General features: G+C 52.2%; 8 protein-coding genes across 8 annotated transcripts; 5 read left to right on the top strand and 3 right to left on the bottom strand.

Annotated features, from left to right (window-relative positions):
• Positions 1-41: 41 nt before the first annotated feature.
• Positions 42-4678, bottom strand: NECHADRAFT_31707 (uncharacterized protein; the record flags this gene model as incomplete). The annotated part of the gene is made up of 6 exons (XM_003053868.1): positions 42-465; positions 515-744; positions 795-1028; positions 1075-2013; positions 2064-3593; positions 3644-4678. 6 exons carry the CDS (start codon positions 4676-4678, stop codon positions 42-44), a joined length of 4392 nt encoding a protein of 1463 aa, XP_003053914.1.
• Positions 4679-5574: 896 nt separating this feature from the next.
• Positions 5575-7453, top strand: NECHADRAFT_90481 (uncharacterized protein; the record flags this gene model as incomplete). Its single annotated transcript, XM_003054582.1, has 5 exons — positions 5575-5711; positions 5770-6107; positions 6154-6440; positions 6488-6934; positions 6986-7453. The coding sequence occupies 5 exons, from the start codon at positions 5575-5577 to the stop codon at positions 7451-7453; spliced, it is 1677 nt and encodes a 558-aa protein (XP_003054628.1).
• Positions 7454-9349: 1896 nt separating this feature from the next.
• On the top strand, positions 9350-11378 carry NECHADRAFT_75542 (uncharacterized protein; the record flags this gene model as incomplete). Its single annotated transcript, XM_003054581.1, has 4 exons — positions 9350-9605; positions 9655-10295; positions 10359-11220; positions 11272-11378. 4 exons carry the CDS (start codon positions 9350-9352, stop codon positions 11376-11378), a joined length of 1866 nt encoding a protein of 621 aa, XP_003054627.1.
• A 387-nt stretch (positions 11379-11765) lies between these two features.
• On the bottom strand, positions 11766-12635 carry NECHADRAFT_75541 (uncharacterized protein; the record flags this gene model as incomplete). The annotated part of the gene is made up of 1 exon (XM_003053867.1): positions 11766-12635. One exon carries the CDS (start codon positions 12633-12635, stop codon positions 11766-11768), a length of 870 nt encoding a protein of 289 aa, XP_003053913.1.
• Positions 12636-16279: 3644 nt separating this feature from the next.
• On the top strand, positions 16280-19085 carry NECHADRAFT_99015 (uncharacterized protein; the record flags this gene model as incomplete). The annotated part of the gene is made up of 2 exons (XM_003054580.1): positions 16280-17233; positions 17282-19085. The coding sequence occupies 2 exons, from the start codon at positions 16280-16282 to the stop codon at positions 18614-18616; spliced, it is 2289 nt and encodes a 762-aa protein (XP_003054626.1). The 3' UTR covers positions 18617-19085.
• A 245-nt stretch (positions 19086-19330) lies between these two features.
• NECHADRAFT_75539 (uncharacterized protein) lies at positions 19331-20975 on the bottom strand (the record flags this gene model as incomplete). The annotated part of the gene is made up of 2 exons (XM_003053866.1): positions 19331-20530; positions 20577-20975. The coding sequence occupies 2 exons, from the start codon at positions 20973-20975 to the stop codon at positions 19331-19333; spliced, it is 1599 nt and encodes a 532-aa protein (XP_003053912.1).
• A 2619-nt stretch (positions 20976-23594) lies between these two features.
• NECHADRAFT_99014 (uncharacterized protein) lies at positions 23595-25279 on the top strand (the record flags this gene model as incomplete). The annotated part of the gene is made up of 2 exons (XM_003054579.1): positions 23595-23862; positions 23914-25279. The coding sequence occupies 2 exons, from the start codon at positions 23595-23597 to the stop codon at positions 25062-25064; spliced, it is 1419 nt and encodes a 472-aa protein (XP_003054625.1). The 3' UTR covers positions 25065-25279.
• A 490-nt stretch (positions 25280-25769) lies between these two features.
• NECHADRAFT_75537 (uncharacterized protein) lies at positions 25770-26919 on the top strand (the record flags this gene model as incomplete). The annotated part of the gene is made up of 4 exons (XM_003054578.1): positions 25770-26061; positions 26114-26213; positions 26264-26671; positions 26721-26919. 4 exons carry the CDS (start codon positions 25770-25772, stop codon positions 26917-26919), a joined length of 999 nt encoding a protein of 332 aa, XP_003054624.1.
• Between the last annotated feature and the right edge of the window lie 351 nt (positions 26920-27270).

Raw genomic sequence — 27270 nt, 5'->3', positions numbered from 1 at the left:
GTCTAGAGACTTATTCCACCAACATATTCTATCATTCTATTCTATTCCCTCTTCGCCTTTTTGTTCTTTGGAACCCTAGCAAGCCAATAAATGCCCAACGCCGCCGCAATGTTGAAAATGCAATAACCCCACATGATGCCAAAGTTCCTCCACCGATGATCAAAGCTCATGCTCATGCCCTCCAAGAAGGTGTTTGTGTCGGAAATGGTGCAGTACTCGCAAGCAGCACCATCGCCTGCCTGCGGATTCGTGACGTAGCCGCCAACGTCTGAGAGGTATGTCTTCAGGTAGTCGCCGCATGTGGTGCCGTTGGGGGCGTCGAACTTGATTAGTTCGTTTGGCTCGCAGCTTGCTTCTGCGTTGGCCATTGACGTTCCCATGAGGCCTTCCACTACGTAGGTGAAAGGTGAGAGACGGTACATGAAGATCCAGAAGCCTGGGAGGTCCTCTGGTGATGCCAAAATACTACTGAGAGTCAGTCACTGTCGGGTTCATGAACACCAAGGACACATACCCGCAGAAAGAGAAGATCATGATCATGATCAAAGTCACAAGCCCACCAGCAACTTCTGCAGTCTCGAAACCCGCAATGATCATGTGCGCAAAGGTGCTCGTAAACATGAAGAACATCCAGACATGTAGAAACATGGTTACGTTTCGGCCATCAACCGCATCAGTCGCGTAACCATTGCGATACATTCCAGTTGGGAAGTACCAACAAACGAATGAAAGTACAGCCATCAACTACTCTCAGTCAGTACGTGATCACTCATATGAAAGAGACTCTTTCTCACCGAGTTCCAAGCGGCTTCCACCAGAATGGTCGACACCAAGAAAGCCTTCCAAGAATACGTCTTTGAAGGACGCTCTCGGGCTTCGTACATTGTCCGCTGGGCCACAAAATCAGGTAGCATCTGCTGGACAATCTGAGTAAAGATGGTAAGGAAGATCATGACGCCAAACATCTGATTCTGGAGGCCTCGCTCCGTGTTCTTGCCGTTCAGGAACGACAATCCAATGAAGAGAGACTGGAAAGGTTAGTTGGTTATAGGAAGCAAACTTGGGAACACTTACTGCACCAGCTGACAGGATGACCTTGGAGTAGATGTATCCAGGGCTGCGCCAGTACTGTTGGAACAACCTCTTGGTGACCTCGAGATACTGCACCTTGGAAGGCGCAGCAAACTCGTTGTACTCTGTCACATCCGTCGCACTTCCAAGAACGTGCGGGTTTCCTTCAGCAACAAGCCGACCGAGCTCCTCTTGAACTTGTGTGTGCTCCGGAGAGTTCCGCCAAACCTCAGGCCAGTCAATGTCCGTGTGAGCTCCTGGCGCAGCACCAATAACTTCAAGCATATACTCAGCCGGGTTCGCTCCAACCGGACACTTTGGTCCTCCGTTGCGGACAAAGTAGTCGACAAGGACCTTGGAGTTTCTTCCAACGTCTCCAAAGTAGATAGTCTTTCCACGAGACAGCAACAGCAAGCGGTCGAACCGTTGAAAGAGCATAGCCGATGGTTGATGGATCGTACACAAGATGGCCTGGCCATTCTTGGTCAACTTTTCCATCAGGTTGCAGATAGACCAAGACGTCTGACTATCAAGACCAGAAGTCGGTTCGTCTAGGAACAGGAGCAGTTGTGGTCGTGCAGCTAATTCAACTCCAATAGTAAGCCGCTTGCGTTGTTCAACGTTGAGACCCTCCCCTGGCACGCCGATGATGGCATCCGAGTACTCTTGCATGTCGAGGAGGCTGATGACGGTGTCCACATAGTCTAGCTTCTCCTTTCGGGTGTATCTCGCAGGTTGACGAAGAAGGGCGCTGAAGTTGAGGGCTTCCCTGACAGTTTGGGTATGGACGTGAAGATCCTGTTGCTGGATGTAGCCTGTCTTGCGTTGGAATGATTCATCGCGTAGCTTTCCGTCAACGAGCATGTCTCCAGTGACGACACCCATTGTGACTCGACTGGCGAGAACATCAAGTAGAGTGGTTTTTCCGGCTCCTGAAGCTCCCTGTCCCATCGTGTTAGTTAAAGAAACCTTCAACTCAGCTCATCACTCACCATCAAAGCAGTCAGAGTCCCGGGCTTGACCCAACCATCAACGTGATCCAGAATCCTCCGTGGCTCTCCCTTGATTTTGATATCATAGCACACATCCCTCCAGTGAAAGACGGACGTCTGCTTTTCCACATCGGTAACCTCCCCAGAGTCGTCGTTGTGGTTCTGCTGCGGCTTTCCATGACTGCCTGCTTCCTCATCTTCACAAATCTTGGGAGAGTGCTTCTTGATCCCCTTTCGCGTAAACACCAAGACCTCGCCCTTGGACCTCTCCGAGGCAATCGTCTCGGTGGCCAACAAGTGAAGACCCATGAACAGGACTGTAAAAGCAATGACAACAGCAAAGTTGCGCCACTTGTGAGAGTCGTTGTAACCATACGTTGAGGAGATGTAATTAGATCCACGGACAAAGCTCTCTCCTGGCACTGACCCTTGGACATTGCAGGCTCGCGACAGTGGTGAAACATCCCCATATTCAGGTCCATCTGGCACAAAGTTTGAACAAGGATACTCTCTTCCACCGTACTCGTTGATGAAGAGACTCTCGAGTCCGTAAAAGGTCGGATTCACCCAGCGAATCCATCCGATCCAAACAGGCATGTACTGCGGTGGGATAGCAAATCCAGTGTACAAGGCAATAACCAGGAGTAAGATAGAAGCTCGAGCCAGTGCCGCTGCGATGGTCTTTGTCAGAGACGCAATCAGTCGAAACAGCATCGAGAAGCTCATCGTGATGGTAAAGGAGAAGAGAAGAAAGAAGAAGAAATGTCCCGGGTCTCGACGAAGGTTACCCATAAAGTACATGGTCGTGTTCATCATGATGGTGTTGAAGATCTTGTACGGCAAATCCACCACCATAGACGACAAAGCCTCGGCGCTTGGATGGTACAGGGCGTAGCGGGCGTGTTTTTCGACAATGTTTCTCTTTGCGTAGAGAGTCATGATCTCGAGGATGTTGTTGTACGCGTTCATCAAGAGGATGAAGAAGATAAGTAGTCCACGCTTGAAGAAGGCCCCCGTGTTCTCTGGAAGGTTGTAAAAGATACTGGAAATGACGAGAGACTCAACCAGGTTGCAGCACAGGAGCGTTATCGTCACGCTAGGATCTGCCTTGAGCATCACCCAACTACGACCGAGCGTGAGACGCATCTGCTCCATATAAGACAGAGTGAAGGGCGAATTGAGTCGCTGGGCCTTGGACTGGTCCATCTTGCGAGACATGACAAACTTTTCGTAGTGCTCGCCTCCAAAGGGGTGCTGCTCGAGATAGTCATCCATCTCGGCCAGAAGACGTCTTCTGTGGTTGCTGTTCTTCCAAGCTTGGGCGAATTCGTCAGGTGATCGTGGGGCTTTTCCTTCGTAGTCGGGTTGGATGACTCGTTCTTGATGGCTTGTCATCGAGGTCAGGAAATCTGCCGTGGTTTGCTGTTCAGGACAGATAAAGCCCAGGCCTTCGAAGTAAGTCTTGGCTTCACTCGTCTTGCCAAAGAAGATCTGCCGTCCTTGATACAAGACGAGAACCTTGTCAAAGACCTAGCACATCTGTTAGACAGGAACCAAGACCAGCAAATCTATTAACTCACATCATAAGCATCCTGAGACGCCTGGTAGATAGCAACAGCAGAAGTGCACCCAATCACATCAGCCTGCGTTCTCAAGGTCCGACAAAACTCGAGCGCATTAGCACTATCAAGTCCTCTCGTGCTGTTATCCCAGCATTGAAGTGGTGAATAACTCAGCGCCGCCTCGGCGATAGTCACGCGCTTCCTTTCGCCACCACTGACGCCCCTGACAAAGTCGTCACCCACCCGCGTGTTCTTGGTGTGCGAGATGCCAAACATGGCCATGGTGACGTCTCGTAGGTGCTCGGCGTATTCGTGGCGCGTAATACCCTCGGGGATATTCTTGGGACATCGTGCTCGAGCAGCGAAGTAGAGAGTGTCGCCAACCGTGAGGTGTGCAAAGTGATGGTCGACTTCAGCCGTGTAGATGGATTCACCTCGGAATGCCGACCTCATCTCTTCGGGCCGAATACCGGAATAGTTTATCTCAGAACCATCGTCGATATGGAAACCGTGTGTATCGCCGGCAATCGTCTTGAGAAAGGTCGAACAACCAGAACCAGGGGGTCCCAGCACAGCAAGCATCTCACCACTATGCAGCAACCCCTCCAGATCCTGCAAGATATCCACCCTCCTCTGCTTGTCGTGTAGAAGCTTCTTGGCTATCGTGCCAGCTTCAAGAAAGATGTTGCCCACGCTCTTTTGAAAATCTGTATCCGTGCCAAACCCAAACACATTCAGGTTCCTAAACGCCACACCCGTCGTTCTTGGTGGGTTTCCCGCTGAGGTGTCGGTCCGCAGTTCGTAAAATGCCTTGGCCCATTTCTTTGCGTTAAAGTCTGGGCTTTTGGGGTTCAACGGTCCGTCCAATTGAGGAAAGAGAGTTCCAGGAGCTGCTTGAGACTGGGTGGTGAGGCGACGTGCTAGCTCCAGCATTTCTTCGTTGATGTTTTCTTCCAAGTCCTCGGTTTCAGTGTCAGAGTTTGTCTTTTCGTTGCAAACTTCGGTGCATGCCGACGTAGAGTCATCATGAGAGGCGCGGATAGGGGAGTTCATGGGACCGATCCCGTGTTCCAATTGGGCACCGGATCCCATAGCGGTTGGTGTTTGGAGTTGTCAATGGACCAAGATTAGAAGTGATGATTAGATTGAAGATAAGATTGGATGCAATTGAGGAAGTCTCTTTCTTATATATAGTGAAAGAAAGCAATATCAATTGCGAAAACTTCACAGCTAAGTGGATTTGTCAACCGTAGCCCCTTCGAATAAACTCAATTGATTACTCTAGCGAAAGATGAAAATTCTCCAAGACGAAATCCACAATACCCCATGTCAGGCTTTACCACGGGACATTCTTGTGGATATAGTGGATACAAGTGAGGGTATTCGGACATTCAAGGACCGAAAGTCCGGGCCAGCAGTCTTACCCTTGCCCGGACTCTCGGACTTTGCCAAGACTCTGGCCTCTCGACGAATTACCCGATCGAGTAGTAACCCCAGCAGGCTTGCTACTAGTGGCGTCGATGGCTTGTCCCCCGTATCCATAGAGTCATACCTTGGATCCTCAAACTCCTTCATCAACCCCCAGAACCGCCCGCGGCCAACCTCCATCTCCATTCGTGACTGTGCTCATCTCTCGGCGCCGCCTTGGAGATTTGTTTGCCGCCTGTAAGCCAGTGAAAACCTCGTATTAGACCTGCCCTGCCGTACCATACTGCACCTACAGTACCGGCCGCCTGCGGGAATTTCCCGACGCCGAATCTCCGGTCCGTCATCTTCTCGTCCGTCACCCGCCAAGGTCCATTGTTCTCCCCGACTCTTATCAGATCGGTAGATCCCAAATGTCAAACTCAGCCATGGCGGGCCCGGACGAGCTCAACCGTCTTTCGGTGAGCTCTCCCCTGATCCCTCCCCCGCATCCGGACTATTCACTGACCTAGCCTCCGGAGTGTATGAGATGCAAAGAACGCAAGGTCCGCTGTAATCGTGTTATGCCCCAGTGTGGTCGGTGCAGTTTACAGGACTTGGAATGCGTCTACCCTGTCCGGGCCAAAAGGAGGACCACGCGTTGTCTAATTGACCCTGCCTTGTAAGCATCTTATCTTGCACATTCGATTACTCGTTGTTGATGTTTCTGTATCCCCAAGATCACCCACTTCTGGTCCTGCATTGACCGCCATCCTCGACCGTCTGCAACGCCTTGAAGCCCAGAATACCTCCTCAACTTCAGCCAACAATCCTTGTACACCATCATCAATTCCTGGGAATGCCTCGTCAAGCTCGTCGCCATGCGCGTCCACCACCATCAATGGTCGCGACTCATGCGTCACGACGCCTCATAACCCTCGCCAGGAGATGGACGCCATGACCGTCTTGAAGGATGCTGTCGATCAGGTTCAGGAAAGGCGAAGACGGGCCTTTGGGTCGGCTGTAATCACAGATTCCATCGCCATCCCAACAGACCTAGCCAAGACCTGGGTTGAGAGTAGGTGACCTTGCACCAGCTCCCTTCTTATCTCTAACACTTGCAGATTACTTTGAACATATGCCGGCATGCATGTTCCTCGGCTTATTCGAGCGACGAGTGATCCAGATGATACCCGACATTATCGACCTCCCCCATATCCATGTCGACCCAGTCATCCTTGTCATCTACTACACCGTCATGTACCATGGCTGCAGTCTAAAAGCCAGCAACACCTCAGTCGTCGGCATTGACTACATGAACGCCAGTTACCTGGGATGTCTTCGCGCCATCCCTCTTTGGGAGCGAGAAGCGTCAGGGTCAATAACTGACCTTCTTGCAGCCCTCTGTGTGGTAAGCTACCCTTTTTTTATCATCGTTTCAATGTTCTAACCTTGTAGACCCGTGTGGCTGCCGAATTCTTCGATTACGATCTGGCTTGGAGAATGTTCAAGCACGCTTGCGAGTCTTGCCAGGCTCTCAACTTGCACAACCTCGACGGCGACGATGCCGATGCCACTTTTCTCGGGGACAAGTGTGATGACGAAAGAAGAGGTTTCTGGGAGGTGATCCAGATCGACCTATTCTTCCGGCTAGTCCTCAACACACCGCCCGCCATTACAAACAATCCTTGGAAGGTCAACTTACCCTGGCTGGATGCTGATTCGGGGCCTCCCCTCCAAGGGATACAGTCCACAGCATTCCTCGCTAGCTCTCGGGTCAGTCTGGTCATTGCACGGTTCTTTGCCATGCTGGACGACCCAAAGAATACCACCAAGCCCGAGATAATGGCCAAGACGGAGGAGCTCTGTCTTGAAATGCAGCAGATTTTTGACGAGTGGCAATTAGTGAGTTCACCGTCGGATTCTCATGGCTAGCAGCAGCTAACATTGTGGTAGAATGAATGGATGGCAGATGCTCCTGAGAAGGAGCAAGATATATGGGTGGTGGTCGATGTCCTCTTCACGGGCTACACCTCCATCATCTACATGTTCCGCAAGATGTCTCTTCTCGACTCAACCTCCCCAAGGCCACCAACAACAGACCTGGACATCCCCGAATCACCAATTGTTGAGGATGCCTGCCGACACATCATCAACCTCCTAAGCCAGCTACTAGTCATCTACCCCTACGTGGAAACGATGACAACCCTCTTCGGGGCATATCGATGTTTCGTCGCCTACGCCTATCTCGCAAACAGTATCCTACAATCCGAGGATCCTCAGAGCTACATGAAAGATGTCGAATCACTAGAACGGTTAGGAAATCAGTCGGCGTTGTTGGCCAGGGGACAGAAGGATATCGTGCCTTTGGTTCGGGCGATGCAGACGATTAATGAAGAGATACGAAAAAAGATAGGGAAGTAATCTTGAGCAAATAAATACCCACGCCATGATACAGTAATCTTTAATACCTCTCTACAATTTCTATCAGTTTGGTGTGTGATTCAGTTTGTTCTTAGAGCTGCTTGAGATGAAAACATATTTACATGCATCCTGAAAGGGAAGGCTGGAAACAATCCAGTTGACTTCCTTTCATCTACTCAGACCTAAAAGCTTCTGCCCAAGGGCCTGGTTGGACGGTCTAGAGTGGACGGAATCATGAATTTCAAACATTCCAAGTACAAAATAACTGTTAGGAACCCCAGTCAAGGTGTTCATAAACTCGAGAGCCAGCGAGAGCCAACACGGCAAACTCATCCACAATCACGGTAGCGCTTATTTGAATGATAGAAAGTGAGATTTTTACTGAAAATAGAGGAAAGTAGTTGATGTATTGGATAGTATGTCCCTAGAGCCTTGTCAGTAAACATTCATAACCCAAGTTTGATCGCCTCAACTCACATATCAACCGGTTTTTGTCTCATCACATCGTTTTCCCCGAATTCGTGCCTGATAGGAAACCCGCACAGGCATCCTGAGAGCCTTGATCACGAGAAACCCTCCCAAGTCTCGCGTGTCACTCAAAGTGCCCCATATTCGCCCGATCCCTGGCAACCTGATACGCCGCCCTCTGCAGATCCTTCCACGCGGGCAGCTCGTCCGAGACCCCGTATCCCTCATCATGCAGATCTTGGCATCTGTCGCAGAGGCGACCTTGGCAGTAGACCCATTCCTTGCGGACCTGCTGGATCTGGACGCAGTTTAGGTGGTACCTGTGTCGGCGGTCGTGGCATGGGTCCTTGAGCTGCACCAGGAAGCAGCCGCAGTTGAAGAGAAAGATGTCCCATTTGCACATCTTGTTGTAGTTTGGTTTACTGGGTGTTGAGAAAGCTCTTTTGAGTGATGGAGCTGAGGAGTTTTGAGACCGTCGAAGGTGAGGGGAGTTTGGACGTGGAGACCTAGTTTGTCTGTTCCAAGTTTGTCGAGCTGGATTTGTTCAGCTCTTTTATAATTTTCTGAATATTAAATTCCTGCGAATCACTCACTTTTTGTATATTTCATAAGAACACCGGATGAACTTCACCTTCTGCCAGGATGTGATGTAAGTGAATCCGTGTCGGCAGGCGCTACGTAATCTATTGATAGTGTGAGCTCTTGGGCACAAATTCAGGGCTTGACCTATCATCTGATCCTGGTTGTGTTTGTGTAACGTGAAGTGAATTACAGGGCATTTGTATTGGCTGTGATTCACAGCCTGCTGAAGGTCTGTTGAGCACTCAAGCAGGCTACCTGCACATTGCCGGAGGTGCGTGGAGAAAGAGTAGGTGCCATCCACACGACCACGGATAAGTGAAACGGCATTCTCTTGGCTGTTTGTAACATTCTCTCAATGAGTAGTAAGTATATATTATTTTGAGCATCAAAATCCAAACAACATCAAGATCTATCTCCCTATCAACCTCACGACCTCGTCGATCCCCAACTCTAGGGTAGCCAAGACAGTCTAAAAATGACAGCTCTCCACACTGTCCAAAATAGTGCACGCGCGGCAACTCGTGAACGAGTGACAGGCCCCCTAACTCAGTTTTGCTTTCAGGGGTTCCCGCCCACTAAGCCCCCTGCAGCCCGCCCACTACCCCATCCATGCCTCGGATCCCTTTTTCTGCCCGTGCAGCCTCAACACCATCACCCCCCGCGAAGGCCACGACATCGTCTTTTCCCTTCGAATCAACAGCTCCTTTTTACCCTCCATTGCCTCGCCGCCTCTCCTTTTGCATATACTCTTTATCCTGCAGCTTCTCGCATTCGCTATCTCTGCATCTGAATTCCCGAAACCGCCATGAGCTGAACCTTCGGATCGCTTTCAACAGAACCGCCACCATGGCTCTCCTATCATTCATCCGCAAGGTCTACGCCCACGATACTCTAGACACTCGCTTTCTCACCCCGTCTTCCACTCCCTACCAGACCATTATCGATGCGCGAAGCGATCCTACCTTGAAAAGAGACCTCGCATCCAAGGAGCGAAGCCGCGCGCAGCCCTCGAAATGGAAGACTCCCGAGTTCTTCCTATACTATCTCGTTCTTGGCGTGGCCCTTCCATACATGTTCTGGATCGCATACGATGTTTCGAGGCGTACGAAATCTTCCCTGCGACTACTCAAGCCGTACTGACACTCCACTAGCAAGCGACCCTCGATATTCCAAGTTTAGCCGGTTCCTGTCCCCTGGCTGGATCCCTGGGCGACAAATCGACGTCTCCGATGCGCAATACCACGTCTTCCGAACGAACATGCCATACATGGGCGCCCTCCTGCTGTTTCATCCGTTGCTGAGGAAGCTTTGGAACAAGGTAAACCCTTTACCGGAGCGAAGCCAGGGCGGGCGCAGTAGATTGGACCAGCGAGCGTCGTTCGATTTCACATTCGCAATCTTCTTCCTCTTCGTTCTTCATGGACTTTCAGCGTTCAAGATCTTCTTCATCCTCTGGACCAACTATCAGCTGGCCACCAAGCTTCCCCGAAAATATGTTCCTGCTGCGACATGGATCTTTAATGTTGGAATCCTCTTTGCAAACGAGTTGACACAGGGCTACCGGCTTAGAATTATGGCCAGCTTCATTTCACCTCCTACCATGGGTGTTGTAGGGAACAGGGTGAGACCGATCGACTCGGAGTTGATGAGCCTCGGAGCCAGCATCGACAATACGTTTAGGGGCCTTTTGGCGAGATGGGAGGTTCTCTTCAACCTGACAATCTTGCGTCTTATCAGTTTCAACCTGGACTACTACTGGAGTGTTGACCGCAGCAACTCGAATGCTCTCGAGGTGAGTGAGACCACAATGATTTTCAGTTGGAGCTGGAATCTGATTTCGTTCTGATGCTTAAAGAAGAAGCAATTGGACCCAGCAAACCTTTCAGAGAGAGACCGTGTCTCTATCTCGGCCGATCCTAGAGACTTTAGTTTCCGAAACTACGTCGGCTATGCGATTTATGCGCCGCTCTACCTGACTGGACCTATCGTGACTTTTAACGACTTTATTTGCCAGTCCAAGTACCGCGCTGCTAGCATCGAGACGAACCGAACGATTCGATATGGTATCCGTTTCCTCCTTGTGTTGCTTTCGATGGAAGTGATTTTGCATTACGACTATGTTGGTGCTATCAGCAAGGGAAGGCCGGAATGGGGCTCGTACACAGCTGCTCAGCTGAGTCTGCTGTCCTTCTTCAACCTCCACATCATCTGGCTGAAGCTTCTCATTCCTTGGCGAATGTTCCGACTCTGGGCGCTCATTGATGGAATCGATCCCCCCGAGAACATGGTCCGCTGCGTGAGCAACAACTACAGCACGCAGCGTTTCTGGCGAGCATGGCACCGCTCTTACAACCGATGGCTGATCCGATATATCTACGTGCCTCTGGGTGGCTCATCGTTCCGCACCTGGCAGAGCACGGCTCGCTCTATTATGACGTACCTCCTCTCTTTCACCTTTGTGGCACTGTGGCACGATATTCAGCTGCGGCTGCTAATCTGGGGATGGTTGATTGTGCTGTTCATGCTTCCTGAATGGATCGCTGCCTACTTCTTCCCGCCGCGCAAATGGGAGAACCGGCCGACAGAGTATCGCATGCTCTGTTGTGTGGGAAGCGTGGGCAACGTACTTATGATGATCTCGGCGAACCTGGTGGGCTTCGCTGTTGGCGTGGAAGGCTTGCAGAGCATTATCCAGAGCATATTGCATGACTGGTCAGGTACGCAAAGTCTATTTCCGACTAGTTGACAAGCATTACTAACTCGAACAGGTCTTTTGTTCCTCCTTACGGCATGCTCGTGTCTTTTCGTGGGCATCCAAATTATGTTTGAGATTCGAGAGTCTGAGGCGAGACGAGGAGTCTTGTTGAAATGCTAGACGAGGCGTAGATATATACGGTGCCGTGATTTCGTTAGAAGGGATATTGTACATGTATTGTAACTGTAATACCGATGGAGCTCTGGCGGGTTAAACATGGGACGACAATGAACGACACGGAGGTATGCTTCTTCTGGGACACAGCATGCACATGTGTAACAATTCGATTGTTGAGTGAGATTTCATTATTAGAGATTATCCAATACTTGTCAGCCTCGTTGCTGTCTAATGTCAAACAAAGGGGTATCCTTGACCATCACATAGCCCAACTAGAAGAGGCCTGCATACATTCGTCGAGGCTCACACCAAAGCCAACCAACCCAAGACACAACGCCATCGCATATCAATCAACACCATAAATGAAACACCCGTGACAAGGGCAATAAATCAGTACATCCTATCCGGCGCCTCGGGAGCGCTTCCAATGGCGTACTTGTTGGCGGCAGACGTCATCTCGATATCGTCGTGGTTGTCAGGCTGCTTGGCGAATTTGCCGTCCTTGCCCAACTTTGTCTCGGTCACCCAGCGCCGGAGCCAGATGATGCACCAGACGATGCAAAAGATGACGACGATTCCGACAGCAATGCCAATGATGTACGCGGCGACAATGCCCCTTCCGCCAACGTCGTTGTGGTCGAGGAAGTTGTAGACGTAGAAGCCCTCGGTGGCCTTGGTGATGTACGCCAGCGCGAGGTACAGGGCGAGAATGAGAATCAGCCAGGGAATGTGCACCCACTCCGGGGGGTTCGTTCGGGGAATAAAGATCTCGAAGAGCGCAAACAAGCTGTTGAGGCCATGCTGGCTGACGTTTGACCAAGCGCTAAAGGTGACCGTGAACCAGTCACCCTTGTACAGAACAACCCAGTACACAATGGTGACGAGGAACGGGTACGTGACGATGGTCGAGTAGAAGAGCGCGTGTAGCGCTTGAAGAGGACGAGGAAGAGTGTCGAGTAGTGGCCGGCCGCGCAGCGCGTAGGTGAATGTGTGTATGGCGGCGACAGCAAAGTAGAAGGCGATGCCCCAGTATGTGAGGATGGTGAAGTAGCTAAACGAGTGTCGAACCTCTTCGCAGCCGCCGACCGAGCTATGGGTACATGTCCATCCGATGATGAAGAAGCGCGTGACAAAGGCGTAGATGGAGATGAGGGCGCGAAAGGCGAAGAGAAGCCACGGGTTCAGCAGCCAAGACGTCTCGAAGCGGTTGGAGGGATCCCAGAGGCCGTCGCCGAACCTGAAAGGGTTCTTGGGCGCCATCTCGCTGGTGCTTTTTGTGATTAGTTGTGGTGTTGAAGTTGACAGAAAGGCCAAAAAAAAATCTGGGGGTTTAATTTCCCAAACCCCAGAGCGGAGGCGGTCCCTTAAACAGAAGCGCCAACCCCAAACTACTGGATCGTGGGCGTTTTATTTTTGGGGTTTGGCGTTTTTCAACGGAGGCTGCTGCTGAGCTCAGATGATGATGACGGTTTCCCCCCCCGCCAGATCTTGGTCAAAACTTCCAATGAAGGACATCGACGTGGCTATTATAGATGCACAAGGCAAGGTTGTTTTCAGGGTTTTTTTTTTGCGGGCATCCATTGAAATCAAGGTTTGGTGCAAGCGTCTGACCTTGGATGCGGCAGTTCTCAAAAAGGCAACTCTATGGATCATGAAAGATGACGCCGCAGGGCTGACGCGTGGCTGAGCCAACAGCCAAGAGAGTGAGCGTCTGTGGCTTGTTGATAATCGCCGAAGAACAACAAGACGGAACAGTTCTAGCTTTATCAGTATCCGGATAGAAGGACACTATTCATCTAGAATATTTCCTTTTGCAAGCCGTCTGGTATCGGGCTTGATCCACTCGGCCGCCGCAAATCTCTCGATACCCTTGGATAGACGCCAAGAACCACCTCAACCCAGGCCGAAGAAATAGCGGGAGAAGCAATAAATTAGCTTCGACAAGCCAAGAACAACACGTGCTCGTACTCAGTGCCAATGCTGCACGACACAGGAAAGCCGTGGCGTAGAATCTAGGCCGTGCCCTCGCAAGACTGGCCCAGCACTATCGAAATGACTATCAACACTGGTTGCAGAGCCATCCTGTGCGACTGTCATCAACTCCAAGCCTGGTTATTTCCCTCTGGCAACGACGAAAACTCACCAAAAGGTTCAGCCCAACAGAGAGTTTTCGGAAGCTCCCGCAGGATCAACGGCCTTGACAAACTTGGCGCCACCGAAACGTCGCTACTGAACCTTACTGGCGGTCCTGAAAGATGACCTGTAAATTGCAGTCAATAAAGCACCAAGCCCCTGAGTGGCCGAGCTACGCAGCTCGTCAACAAAGCAGGCTGCCGTCGCAACAGAGGCGATACAGACTGTCGGTCAGGGCCCCAGCAACACGCGACACCTTCATCAATCCCAAGCATGAGTTTTGGATACAGACGGCGGCAGAATAAAATAAGTAGGGTCAACCCGACACCACGGACCACGGACGGCCCCCTGGAGGTATCTGGGTCCTCCCGACTGCTGGTCGGTCGACGGAATGAACAGTGCGTCAGCTCCCTGTTGTCAGCTGGGACCCATGACACTTTGCTAGGAGGGCAATTCTTCGCGGCTCTTGTCGCCGAGAGGCGTCTGCCGTACCCATCGATAGCTGCAGTTATCAACGATTCGCAGGACCTAGGCGCAGGCTGAAATGACAGCTCCCAAGTCCCGATCTGATCGCAAGCCCCCTTTTGGCACGACCCAAGCGGGACCCTTTCAAATCCATCCTGGGCTATTGCTTTGTTCGGAAGACTCGAGCGCTGGACATTGGCTGGAGCGGCGCATGCAGTCCGGCGTTCCATGGGACATGGGGCCTCATGATTATTTGTGCACCACCAGATGCGTCCCCCTGAGCTAGGCCGCGCCAGATGTCGTGAGGATAATTTCGTCGGGCGCTTGCTCGTCGACGGACAAGAAATTAGCTTGGATCGGCATGGAGACGATGCGGGATGGCGACATGCCGCCGGTGCGAAGCGCGGCAAGCCATGGGATATTCGGCTGATGGCAAGCTGTCCGCCTCGAGGGTGGGATTGGTGTTTGACGTGGACTAGCAGACTCTTAGGCATCGAGAGTGTCTGTCCATGATTGGCTTGCAATTAGAGTTGAACCGCCACCAGTTCAAAGGGCCTATCCACCATTGAGGGACTTGTTTTCGAACCCAGCCGTGAATTGCATCGAGAACCCAGAGCCTCGGCAGATCTAGAACCATTGATCGCCGCTTACTCGGGACTGCTAAAGGCCAGGCTTTGTTAACTCGTGCCCAATCAAGGACTGATACCTGCTCTCGGTTATCAAAGGCAGTCGTCCTCGGGCTGGGCATCCATCGATATTGCAATCATCTGGAGTGCTTTGCCGTGTGGTGGCATTAAGCATCTGCTAGGCTGCGGTTGGGCCCGCCAAGCCTCGTCAACCACCCATTTAACCGACACAAGCTGCAATTTCTTTTCATTGTTGTTGTTGAACCTCGGGGCCTTTGCCCATTGGGCAGCACATAGATGGAACTGCATGAGCAGGATGCAATCCCATCACGCATCGCGACCTGTTTGATGGCGAAGAAATCAAAGACTCAGCTCCACCCTCGGGGAACTGCAGTGAATGAGTGGATTGCCCTGACGGTGGGGGCGCGCGTCCAAGCCAAGGGGCCTCTCAGGGGCACTGGGGCACTGGGGCCTCAAGGGGCGTCCAGATGGTACCTGCGTTTAGCGGCTGTTAGTGGTTGCGCCGCCCGCCAAGACCGCCGTTGGTGGATGGCCACTTGCTGGCGTGGTTCAGACTCAGGGGATGAACGAGAAGAGTGCGAGAACGAGAGAGAAGCACGCACACTCTAACTAGCACCTAGAGCCCAGCCCAGCCCAGCCCATTCATCCCAGTCCAGTCCAGTCCAGCCCGTGATTAAAGGTGCGTGACTGAGTGACTGATGGGCAAGAACAACGGGCAACAGAAGAAGGAAGGAGGCGAAGCCCCGGACATGGGCGTGTACGCGTCAAGGATTCAAGGGAAAGAGCAACCAACCAACCTTGCTTGCCAGTATCAATTCATCACTTCCATCCCATCCCGAATCTCGGGCTTCTCCTTTTTCTTCTTCCTCTTCACCAGCTGCTTGGAACCTTCATCCTTGCCCCTCGGCCTGCGCGTCTTTTCCTACTTCTTTTTAAGGGTTCGTATTTTCACGCTGCGAATTAGCAGGCGGATCCTTCATTTTCTTGCCTTTTTGTGGGCTGCGGCTACCCCGGATTGTCGACCCGAACCCCCCTCGACAGCCAAACAGTTGCTTGCTTGCTTGCTTGGCTTGGGCGGCCTGCCGACCTACGTACCTATTTGTGGCCTCTTGGGTCCCTGATCAGCTGATGATCCATCCCCTTTGCAGACCAACGCTACAGATAGAGCTGCGACCTCTTCCCAGCTTCCCACGTTCCCGCCGATCTCTCTCAAGCTTTTGCGCCTCAACGAACCTCGACTTTTTGGATAACCTCGCACCGCGCACCCGTTACTAAAACCGACCCGTCTCTTACCGTGCTCTACTCCCGTTGTACCATGGCTCTCTCCGTCGCTTGAATCTTGGCTCCCGGCGGCGCTTTCACGATGCGATAGACTCCCCCTCCTTTGTCTCCAACTGCTGCCACTCGTTCGCTCGATACGCTGTACGACGCCGCCTCAGCACAAAGATTCGCCCGACGCTCTGCACAACATCTGCACAACCGTTTCCGTTGCCGCTTCGATAACGCCTTTGTGTTGCCGCATTTAACGGCTAGACGGCTTCCTGCAGTTTCTCGATTTCACGTACCTTCGACGCAACCACTCCCCGCGCCGACTCCATGATGTCCTCGGCCGTCAGGCCCGCTTCAGAAGTGTCTATCTCGGCCGTCGGCACCGCCACCATGGCTCCCACTACGCTGCAGCCGTTGACATTCAATGACCCTGGCGACCTCCGAATCGTCCTCGTGCCAACCTCTGACGATGGCGACACCGTTTCAGAACACCCACCTTCGGTGGTTAACCACCGGTTTTCGACCGATAGCTACAGGTCCTACAAGGCACCAAACCAAGACATCCCGACACACCCCGTCCCGGCTATGCAAGAAGCCTTCGCCGAGTCTTTGGACGAAGTCACCAGTGGTGGCGATGGGCCCGGTAAACCTAAACTAAGAGATCTCGACGCACAGGGGCGTCGAGCGAGGCTACTTGAGCAAGACGCCGAGGATGAGCCTTACGACACGACATGGCGTTATCGGCCGGGCCAGCAACAGCACGAAATGTACAAGCTCATTTCGCAAATCACGTTTGGCGTCTACCTCCTTCTCAACAGCCTGGCTGCCGACAATGGACAGGTCGTGACAATTCTTCAGGGGCATATCGATGAGGTGGACGAGTTTCTTGAGGTGATGCTTGAGGACTTTGCCCAGGCTCACAAGGACCTCACAGAGCGTATTGCCCATCTTCAACTCCCCATGGCCAACAGGCAGGCTTTTGAGGGTATGCTCGAGGATCGCAACTTTCGAGCCCAGATTCTGTCAGGGAACGAAAAGATTGACCACATTCTCGCCCGGACCAACGCCGCCATGAAGCAGTGGGACGACGATATCGATGCTGGCCTCCGATCGAGCGAGGCATTCATGGAATGGCTCAATGAGCACAAGGACACCAAGTGGCCAGACTCTGAACCAGATCTGAACAGCATTTTTCTAGCCATGAAGGGCAATGCCGACGGCTGGCTCAACGCATTTGACGAATTGAACAATCAGGCGCAGGATCTAAACGGCTTGATCATCAAGCTCATGACCATTGTGGCCGAGATGGAAAAGACGGCCGGCGAGGTCAGCCGTAAAACTTGGGTATGTTGATCGTTGACATTCGTCAGGACCAAGGCTAACAAGCTAAAGGCAACAATTCCACCCTTTTCCTTGCCCGTGAATGCTCCTCGTGACTCAACAGCAAGCTCCTCCTCACCGTCGATCAAATCGGATCCCAAGTCCACACCTGTGGCTAGCATTCGCAGCTCCAAGTCGACTACAACCCTCCCGGCTGCCAGCCTCAAAGCTAAAGACCCCGAAGTCAATACTCTCAACGACGTCAGCACTCTTAGCGACTTTCCTCTGCCAGGGGCAGCACCTTTGCTACCACCAACTCGATTCACCCCTCGTCCATCACCAAACCTCAGTACCTCGTCCTCCTCTTCTGGACCCCATCTCAGCGCTTCGTCACCCGTATCGTCTGGTGCTACCACCCCTAAGGCGTCTGTCACGGAGGAAAAGCAGGAGGAACCCGAGGCCGGTGACGATCTTGGCGGACTTAACGATGGACCGTTGTTCATCCTTCAGCCACGAACCTACACGCCGCAACCGCCTGCCACACCCGTGACGCCTGTGGTTAAGAGCCCTGAATCACCCAAATTTGAAGAACAATTCCAAAGGCAGACTCTTACACAGCCTATCCGAGAACCTGTAGGACTTGCACAGCCCGTTCGGGAATCAACAGGATATGCAGAGCCTGTCCGGGAGTCGGTAGGATTTACACAGTCTGTCCGGGAATCAGTGGGATTGGAGAAGAGGACATCTTTGCGGCAGCGTGTGTCACAGAAAACAACACCGCCCGTATCTATCCAAATTCCTCCAAGGAACACCATCGAGATACAGTCATCGCTGCGGCCATCTCCTGGAGGCATAACGCCACGTACCTCGAAATCGCAAGCTCCCGACTACTCGCATGCCTCAGATCTTGAAGCTTACCAGCCTCACCGTCTTCCTCGAGCCACCTCACACGCAGACTTCGGGACTCCTCCTGTGCGTCCTCTCATGCCCTCGCCTCATTCTGAACATCACCAATTTTATCATAATACGATTCCTGTCCGTGCATCACCCCACTCTCCCCTGCAGCAGAGGCCGCATACTGCAGGTCCGGCCGATCAGTACCATCAATCGGGATATTTTCCTGGACACCAACGCAACCAGCCATCTCGAATGGGTGCCATGAGCACGCTAAGCAGTGTGACAACGGCGACTTATGACGATGCTGCTACCGTGACATCGCGGGCTACAACCCAAGCTGGAGGCAAGCGGGTCAAGAAGAAGAAGAGTGCCTTTGGGTGGCTCAAGAAGGCGTTTAGCATGGACGAGGACGAAAAGGCAGAGTATGAGGCACGCAGAGCCATGCAGTACCGCGACAACTACTACGATGGGCACAGCCCCAAGTTCCTGGACGGAAGGAGAATTCGATAACTCGCTGGGAGCGAGTGTCTCTTGGAAACCTACCTATACTTACCTACCTACCTATTGGGCCTAACATGCCGCCCGTTTCACGCAAAGTCGTTTTTGCGAATTGATACCCGGCGACAGCCATCGCCTGATTTTGCAACATCAGCCATCATCTCATTATCATCTTGGATCTACTCTCGATCACATTTACAAATCACATCTCAGCATGCCTGATGGCATAACATGCTTGGCCTTCTTAGGCATTCGTTTATACTTGAATGCCACAAGTTCTGGGAACAGTAATTGTTTCTTCCCCATCTACCTAGCATATCATCTTGGTCAGCCGGCACTGGAGGCGTTTCTGGCTTGGGTTATACGGTAGCCGACGTTGTTAATCTACTATGGCGATCTTGTTTGTATGGACCGGATTAGCTGAATACTCTTTGGATTGGACACTGGGGGCGATGCTGGACAGTAGGCAGCTATGTAGTGAAGCCTTAACACGGGGAAATTATGACATTGAATGCAGGAAATGCCTGCGAAAGTATGTAGTGAGTGCGATCATAACGGCGTGGCCATAGCTGGAAAGAGTGATTTCCGATGTCTAAAGATGCACCACCCGGCTTGCTTCATTTCTGTCGTCTTGTAAGTGCGGTTGAAGATAGAAATATGTATATGAAACGCAAGCCTTGAATATGGACCAACGGACATGATATACAAGGCAAGGCATGTTTACCATTACTCGCTGAATCCATAGCTCTTAACCCGGCTAAAGAAGAAGGGCTTATCGTTCTTCAAGCCAAACTCGCCCCAATCATCCGTTAACTTGTTATAGCTGTAGAAACCGCGCCAGATGAGCTTGTTGTTACGGGCGCCTTTACCGGCGCTCCGCATCGACAGGTCCATGCGGTACATGTATTTGGAGCCAACACCCTCGGTCTCAACAAAGACGTCACCCTCCGGGTCGCGGTCCCGATCATGCGGGCCGGCGGCGATGGTGGGGCGATCCATGACGGAGGGGTCGTCCCGGTCCGCGGCGGAGGACAAACGCCACCGGCCGCGTAAGGCGAGGGCCATTACGGCCGAGGGGAGGTGGGGGTGCGCGACGTCGCGGTGCAGGTGTAGGTCCTCGCGGGTGAGGTGGTGGACGACGTCAGAGGGCTCAGCGGTGGTGAGCAGGCTGATGAGGGTGCCGTCGCGGAAGAAACGGAGGTAGCGGTAGTATGTGACGATGTGGATGGGGCTTCCCCAGTAGGTCTGGTTGGTAGAAATTTGACCGGTACGGACATAGTTGACGGTGCTGATGTAGCAGCCGTTGAAGCGAATGCGTGGCCGTGAGCGGAAGAGGTTCTTCCAGGTTGGGTAGACAGAGGGGGTGAGGGACTCTGTATAGGCGAGGTTGTCGGCATGTCGTCGTTGAGCTATCTCGGCGGGGCCGACGATGACACCGTCAACAATTTCAATGTCGTCTTGCTCCTCTTCTGGGAGGTCATCCCATTCAATGCCCCTTTCGAAGCGGTATAGCATAGAACTGAAGCCAACCTCTGAACCCATAGCAACTCGGCGCCAGATGCGCTGCTCAGTTGCTACGAGGTAGGCCAGCCGCTTGCAGACTCTAGATAAGCGAGCAAAGTCGCCGACGTCGGCAATGGCCACATCACGGAGGATGTGGACGAGAATCTCATCAGGGAGATCAGCCAGGGGGCATGGCGGCTGGGGCATACCCTCGACAGGAGGCGGCTGAGGCTCGATCTTGAGGCCAGAGAAGCTGGCGATGAGCTCGCCGATGGGCAATGGCTTTACTTCTTCGGCTTCATCAGCCTTGGGTTGTGATGTGATGGCTGTTGATGACCTGGTGGCTGTTGGTGAAGTTGGTCTTGGAGCCGCCTTTTGCGGGAAGTGCTTCTCTCGATATCTCCGATCAACACCATTGTCAAGCTGTAAAAGTTAGCACTTATTCATCTTTAAAAGACAGGAGACAAACCCGGTAAGCCTTGCGGTAAAGCTTTAGACTATCACCCATGTTTCCCTGAGCCTCCTTGTGCATAGCCTCCTCATAATGATCAAGAGCCGAAACGAGCTTCTTGCCCGAGCGTCCATGATGCACCTCACTGACAGGATGACCGCTCAAAGTCGGCTCCTCAGGCGCAGGTTCATCAAAAGATTGACCTTGGAGATAATCATCATCGTTATCGTCAGCCCCCGCAGGACCAGGAGCAGGCTTGTGCGACACAGGAGGTCCGTGGTGAGCCCGTCTCGAAGGTCCAGCCGTAGACTGTTGCTCGTCATGGTGGTCCTCGTTTCTGGTCCTGAGATCAGAGATCCACTGCTGGCGGAACGACTCTAGCTCCGAGTCGAGCTCTTGTCCGTTGGAAGAAGTCATGACTTGTGTGTGTCTTGTTTTGTCCGATATGTCCGAAAGGTGATTTTGCAAAGCGGTGTCTACAAAGGATTCATGATTACGTATACAACTTTATAGATGAAGGAGTTCAAGCGGTGAAGCTTTTAATTTGTTTGAGCTTGAGTATGTTGCCGCTTGACTCAGAAGGGGAGGAAATCAATTGAATGCAGGGGGTAGGTAAGAAGAGAGTAATTGCTTAGGTGTGATAACGTCTAGACGTGATTGATGATGCAAAGAGTATCGGATCTAGGGGATTGGTCAGGAGGATGAGCAGGGATCTTGGCCGGAAGCAGTTCGCCGCAAGAGTCATCAATTTGACGGTGGACAAATTGAGACTAGGCCAGTTTTAGACGGAACGGGAAAAGATGATCCGTTGGAAACGTTGGACGGTGTAACAACCACTTCGAGGGTGGTTAAATTTGCAGTGAAAGAAATAAGTCCCAATTCGCAGGGCTGCGCTCCATTCGAGTTTAATCTATTTTCTTTAATGATCTCAATTGCGCATGTTTAAAGTTACATTTCAAGGCTATTTTGGGGGATTGGCTTGCATTGAATAGTTAGGGGGGTTACTTGGTTGACGTTGTATCGAGCGTGAATGCATGTCACAATTGCCTCGGGATTTATATTTGCACGTAAAGAAATCTTGCATCCATCAGGCATGAACCAATGCCATAATCGCCTCGAAGGGGGTTAAATTTGCAGTGAAGGAGCGGCTCAATCAGGCTGGCGAATCATCCCGTCAAACCAAATTGGTGCTGAAGGGTACATACAAATGATTGCCTTGTTACGCCGAGCCTCATAATCGTCTTGAAGGGGGTTAAAGTTGCAGTGAAATCGCGAGGCCCAGGCTCTCATTGGCGCCTCGAAAAGTAGAAAAGATCACCCTACAAAAAGCCTCTGCCCCCCTGTTGATATGGCAGCCTGCTAGGATAGTAACAGCGACCGCTCCGTAAATTTTGAAGTCGAATAAGTGTCCTATGTAGTGCCAAAGTTAACAAAGGGGTGGATGATAGATCCCGCAACAGTCTGTAAATTTGCCGTGCCTTGCTGATTATCACTACGGGTTTGCATTCCGAAATGTCTCTGCAAGAAACAAGACTCTCATCGCGCATTGCTCAACTACACTGGTATGAGATGGGCTTTGCCGCTTTCTCGCGGACATGGCACCCGTCAAGAATGAGACAGCGACCTTATGAAGTCATCTACTCAAAGCTCCTAGGTATCATGCCATAGTTCTAGAAAGCGGCGGGGCCGGTTTCTCCTACAAAAACCGATCTCGTGAACTTCTCGACCATCTCCATTGAACAGCCCCCACTGAGGGTTAGCCATGATATTGGTGGTATGATGGCCTTGCCCTCGCGACGATAATCTGGGACGAGTGTCCACCCTGGTACGAGGACCCATGGACAAAGTAACAAAGGGAGCGTGGGGTGTTGTATTTCCCCTTGTGGCTTCACTCTGCTTTCAACTCCAAAGCCTTGGGGGAGGATATTCCTCAACTACCCAGGCTCCAGGTCATGGCAACTCGTCGGCCATTTGGGCATGAATGCAGGCTACCAACCCAACAAGTCCCAAAAGCTAGGAGCTATGCATTGTGGTTAATGTCCACTGGAAGTTTCAGCAAGACACAGCGGGGAACAGTGATTGGATAACTGGGGAAGAGGAGATGAGCTGAGCCATCTGAACTGATTATCTTATCCATCAAAGAGCTCGGCGACCCTTTTGGCCTCTAGACCCGATGTGGGCCTCTCCAAGCCAATCATATCGCAAAGTGACATCATGCCGGAAACCCGCGGCTCTTTGTCCAAGCGGCAGCTCAAGCAGCAGCTGGCATCGATTGGATCCAATGGAGCTCTGGCGGGCAATCGCAAGAGGGCGCGTCCACTAACTCCGTCGGTGGACGCTCACACTGTACGTACCTGCGTGTGTGTTGAGGGCAAAAAAAGTGTCGATTCGTCGCCGAGGCTCCGAACCCCGGCGCGTGCAAAAAGCCGGGGGGCGATGTCGCAGTTTTTTTTTCCCTCGTCATTAATGAACAAAGAAGAAGGAAAAAGAAGCAGTAGAAAATCGCGACAATTTTCTATGAAAACAGAAGAGAAGCCAATGCGTAGATTATCTCCACCTTGAAGCTGTTTAACTTGGTTGGGACATTCACTCAAGAGACGATACTAGCCGACAGCCCGACCGATTCTCCTCCGACCGGCCTCGGGGTTTTCCTCCGGATATTGGAGTCTTTTTTTCTTCTTCTCCTCACTTTTACCCCCTTGAGCTTTGGCGTTCCAGGCAGAGACAAAAAGGTGACGGAAGAGGCTGCTTTGTCTTGTCTACAGTAACTAACGGCTGGGAGCTTCGGTCTTGTTCCACCGACCGATGCCTTCGACGCCCTTGGATCGATCGCCACTTGCTACCAAGACAAGACCTCTCCACCAAAAAAGCACTACTCAACCGAGTCATCGTCATCGACGCCTCAGGTCTCTACTCTAAACTTGCTCTTTCAACCATTCATCTGATTTCTTGAACCTCTCGTCTTTTTCATCATATTCCGGCAAATCATGAACCAGACCTTCCAAGCCTGAACAAGAGACACCCCGGCTTCCCACAATGGCCCCTGTCGGAGCAAATCGTTCCGGCGGCTTCGACCACCACCACGATAACCAGCACCACCACCATCAGAGCCCGCTCCAGGCCGACGACGACTTTTCCCTCGCACACATGATTGATACGGAGCCCAACGGCCCCGACAATGGGGGCTCGCCGTCTGTTTCTGGCGCTGGCGCTCGAGGTCCTGGCAACAACGACGTCGTCGACATTACGGCTGGGCAAAAGATGGTATCGGCCATGTCGGGAAGCCTTCTAACTTCGCTACTCGGTACGCCTCGCTGTCCACAGATTCATTCAACTGCGATCTAACAATTTCTAGTTACACCCCTCGACGTCGTCCGCGTGCGCCTCCAATCCCAAAAAGCCCCCGTCTCGACCGTCGACTTCTCTAAGCTCGCCATCACAACCTCATCCCTCACGCCCGCCCAGACCGCCGAGCTCGGAATCACATCCTGCTGCCGCGAAGTCTTCTTCTCGGGTGGCAACGCCGATTTTTGCCTCGCCGCCCCGCGCATCGAGGGCATCGCAGCCGCTCCCCCAGCCGCAGAGTGTGCGGTCGAAGAAGTCCAGCGCCGAACTTTCAGCACAACTTTTGACGGCTTGCGCAAGATCGCCCGTAATGAGGGCTTCACCACGCTGTGGAGGGGTTTGTCGCCTACGCTCGTCATGGCTATTCCCTCGAATATAATCTACTTTACTGGTTACGATTGGTTGCGGTACAACCATAGCAGTCCCTTTTCGCGATTCTCGGATGCGACCGCTCCCTTGACAGCTGGATCAGCAGCCCGCGTGCTTGCAGCGACAGCTGTCGGTCCCATCGAGCTGATACGCACGCGGATGCAGGCTGCTTCTGGAACTGGCACGACAAATCACTTGGTGGAGACGTTCCAAGGCGTCAAGGAGATGGTGGGCACACATGGGTATACCTCACTATGGAGGGGTCTCACCTTGACCCTTTGGCGGGACGTTCCCTTTTCAGGACTGTATTGGTTTGGATATGAGTCTATTCGGTCGAGGCTGACAGACCTTCGGGAACAACGTCACGGTCATGCGCTGTCGCTCGAGGATGATCTGTCTGAGGCGCGGAGGAGGTCGCAGAGTCACGAGAACCACACCGAGACGTTTGTCGATGCCTTTACAGCTGGCGCCATGTCAGGGGCCTTTGCCTCATTCGTCACGACGCCATTCGACGTTGGCAAGACACGGACACAGATCTACCAGGACAGCTCCCGCAACGCCGCCAAGAGCAGCATAGCAGTTCAGGCCCCAGAGGAGCGCAATATGGTGCGCTTCCTATGGCACATCTTCAAGACCGAAGGAGCCTCTGGTCTCTGGAAGGGATGGATCCCGCGAACGCTCAAGGTAGCCCCCGCATGCGCCATCATGATCAGCAGCTACGAGGTGGGCAAGCGAGCATTCCGTGGCGTCAACGAGCGAGCGCAACTCCAGAAGGAAGCAGGCCGTTCATAAAGAAGAAAAAAGGAGATTTGTATAGATGATTCTTTTTGGCGTTTGGAGGGCAAAAAGGGGGAGGGGGAAATGGACACTCTTCTCCTGACTGCGCTTTTTTGGCTTTTATGAGCGACTATGAGTTTAGACGATGGAGTATCATGGCTATTAAATACCTCGGAGAGTTAAAGTAGATTAATTGTAAGAGTATAAGAGACGTGTATGATGTGATGTATAAGTCCATGGTCCAATGTGTTCCAACCCTGTAGTGCAACGTCGTGTGCATCAACTTGGGCGTTGATAAACATGACGTAGGCGATTCGTGGTACAAAAAGTATTCGGCGGAGCTTGGTCTCTTTAGTATACGTGAATACATGTAGCAGGTTTATAGATGGATGAATTGTGAGTGATCACTCTGGCGATCAACAATTTGACCGTTGCCAATTTGTGCGTGATATTTAGCTAACGAGGCCGTGATAGTTCTTGGGCGGAAAAGTGGGACTTGAAGACTTTCACCTTGACCATTTTGAAGCGATAGAACTGCGAGTTCAACAGATATCGGGTGACGAGATATTGAAGGCAAGTCATAAAATCCTTGAAGTATACGCGGAGGAAGTGAGAGTGCCTTACGCAAAACCACGTCCCGCAAACACAAAGTCACACTCCTCTCTCACTCACCCAACCTCATTCTCATATTCATCTTTACTTACACTCCTCACAGACACCATGTACTCCCTCACCTGCGCCGACGGCCTCTCCTTCGGGCGTGACGTCTACGTCCTAGACATCCACCGCACCGCTGCCGGTCTCGCCTCCATCGCCTCGGACCAGCACCTCTCCCTGCTGGATCCTACTCGTCTCTCTGCTGGTCCTATTCGTCGTCTACCAACTGAGCACGGCAACTTGAACTGCCTTCGTGTGTTTGATGCCAACGCTTCCCTGGTTTGCACGGCCGGCGAGAATGGAACTGTTGGCGTGTGGGATCTGAGGCAGGGTTCGAGAGTGGCCCAGTTTCAAGGTGAGTCTTTGGATGCCTTGATACAGTGCATGTATGCTGATCTTTTCTCCAGCTAGCCAAAATCCTATTCTATCCATGGCGTGCAACCAAGACACAAAGACAATCGCCGTAGGAACTGAATTACAAAACCACACCGCCTCAATCCATCTATGGTACCACCCCCCCTCAACCTCAAGCCCATCACAAAGCTAACACACCTCAGGGACGTCCGCTCAACCCCAACACAAAAGGCCCACTACCAAGAAGTCCACAGCGACGACGTGACAGACCTATCCTTCAACCCCTCAAACCCAGCAATCCTCCTCTCTGGCTCCACAGACGGCCTCGTCAACGTCTACGACACGCGCATCGCGGAAGAAGAGGACCTCACTCTGCAGACATGCAACGCTGATGCTTCAGTGCACCGCGCTGCGTGGTTGTCGGCTACAGAGGTTGCGGCTCTGTCGCATGATGAGCGTTGTGCGCTGTATGACGTGAGCGAGGAGCGTACGAATGGTGATGCTGTACAGGATTTTGGCGATATGAGGACTGTTCTTGGGTGTCAGTATGTCGCTGATATTACGCCCAAGATGGATGGAAGCGGTGCCATCCTAGGCGCCGGAGCTCAGGAGTAAGTCATTCATTACCACCTTGAAACGATGATTGCTAACATCGCCAAGTAAGCAAGCCTTCGAGCTCGTCTTTCTGGCCAAGAACCCAAGCGGTGAGGGCTGGGCTTTGGATCGGGACAACAGCGTTGGTCTTCCTGGTGCGCATGGCGACGAGATTGTGCGGTCGTTTTGCTTCTTTGATGAGGAGCATGTGGTGTACACGGCTGGTGAAGATGGCAACGTCAAGGCTTGGAGACCGGGTAATTGATTGAATACACGACATGAAATGTCAATAAAATAAAAACAAAAAGGCTGGTTTGGTATTGTCGCGAGTATTTTGTTTTATGTACCTCAACACCAAAAATTCCCCCTCGTGCATGCATCACCAGCTTCACATCCCACCGCTAACCACCAACCCAAAAACCTCCCCCAACACCACCATCAAGCCCCCCAAAAATACAAAAATATATCACACAAGGTCTACAATAACATGACCACCCGGCAAAATAGCAAAAAGGTATGTTGGCCAGGGCCGCCCACCAGCGGGGCCCATGGGGGCGGATGGACTCGAACATACCCCCCACCAGTCATTGGGAAAACCGGCGGTCTGTAGCTGCAG

The sequence above is a fragment of the Fusarium vanettenii genome (genome assembly GCF_000151355.1).
Source record: "Fusarium vanettenii 77-13-4 chromosome 1 genomic scaffold NECHAsca_1_chr1_3_0, whole genome shotgun sequence".
NCBI lineage: Eukaryota > Fungi > Ascomycota > Sordariomycetes > Hypocreales > Nectriaceae > Fusarium > Fusarium vanettenii.
Note: the sequence above shows the minus strand (reverse complement) of the source record. Positions and strands in the feature narration are given on the sequence as shown.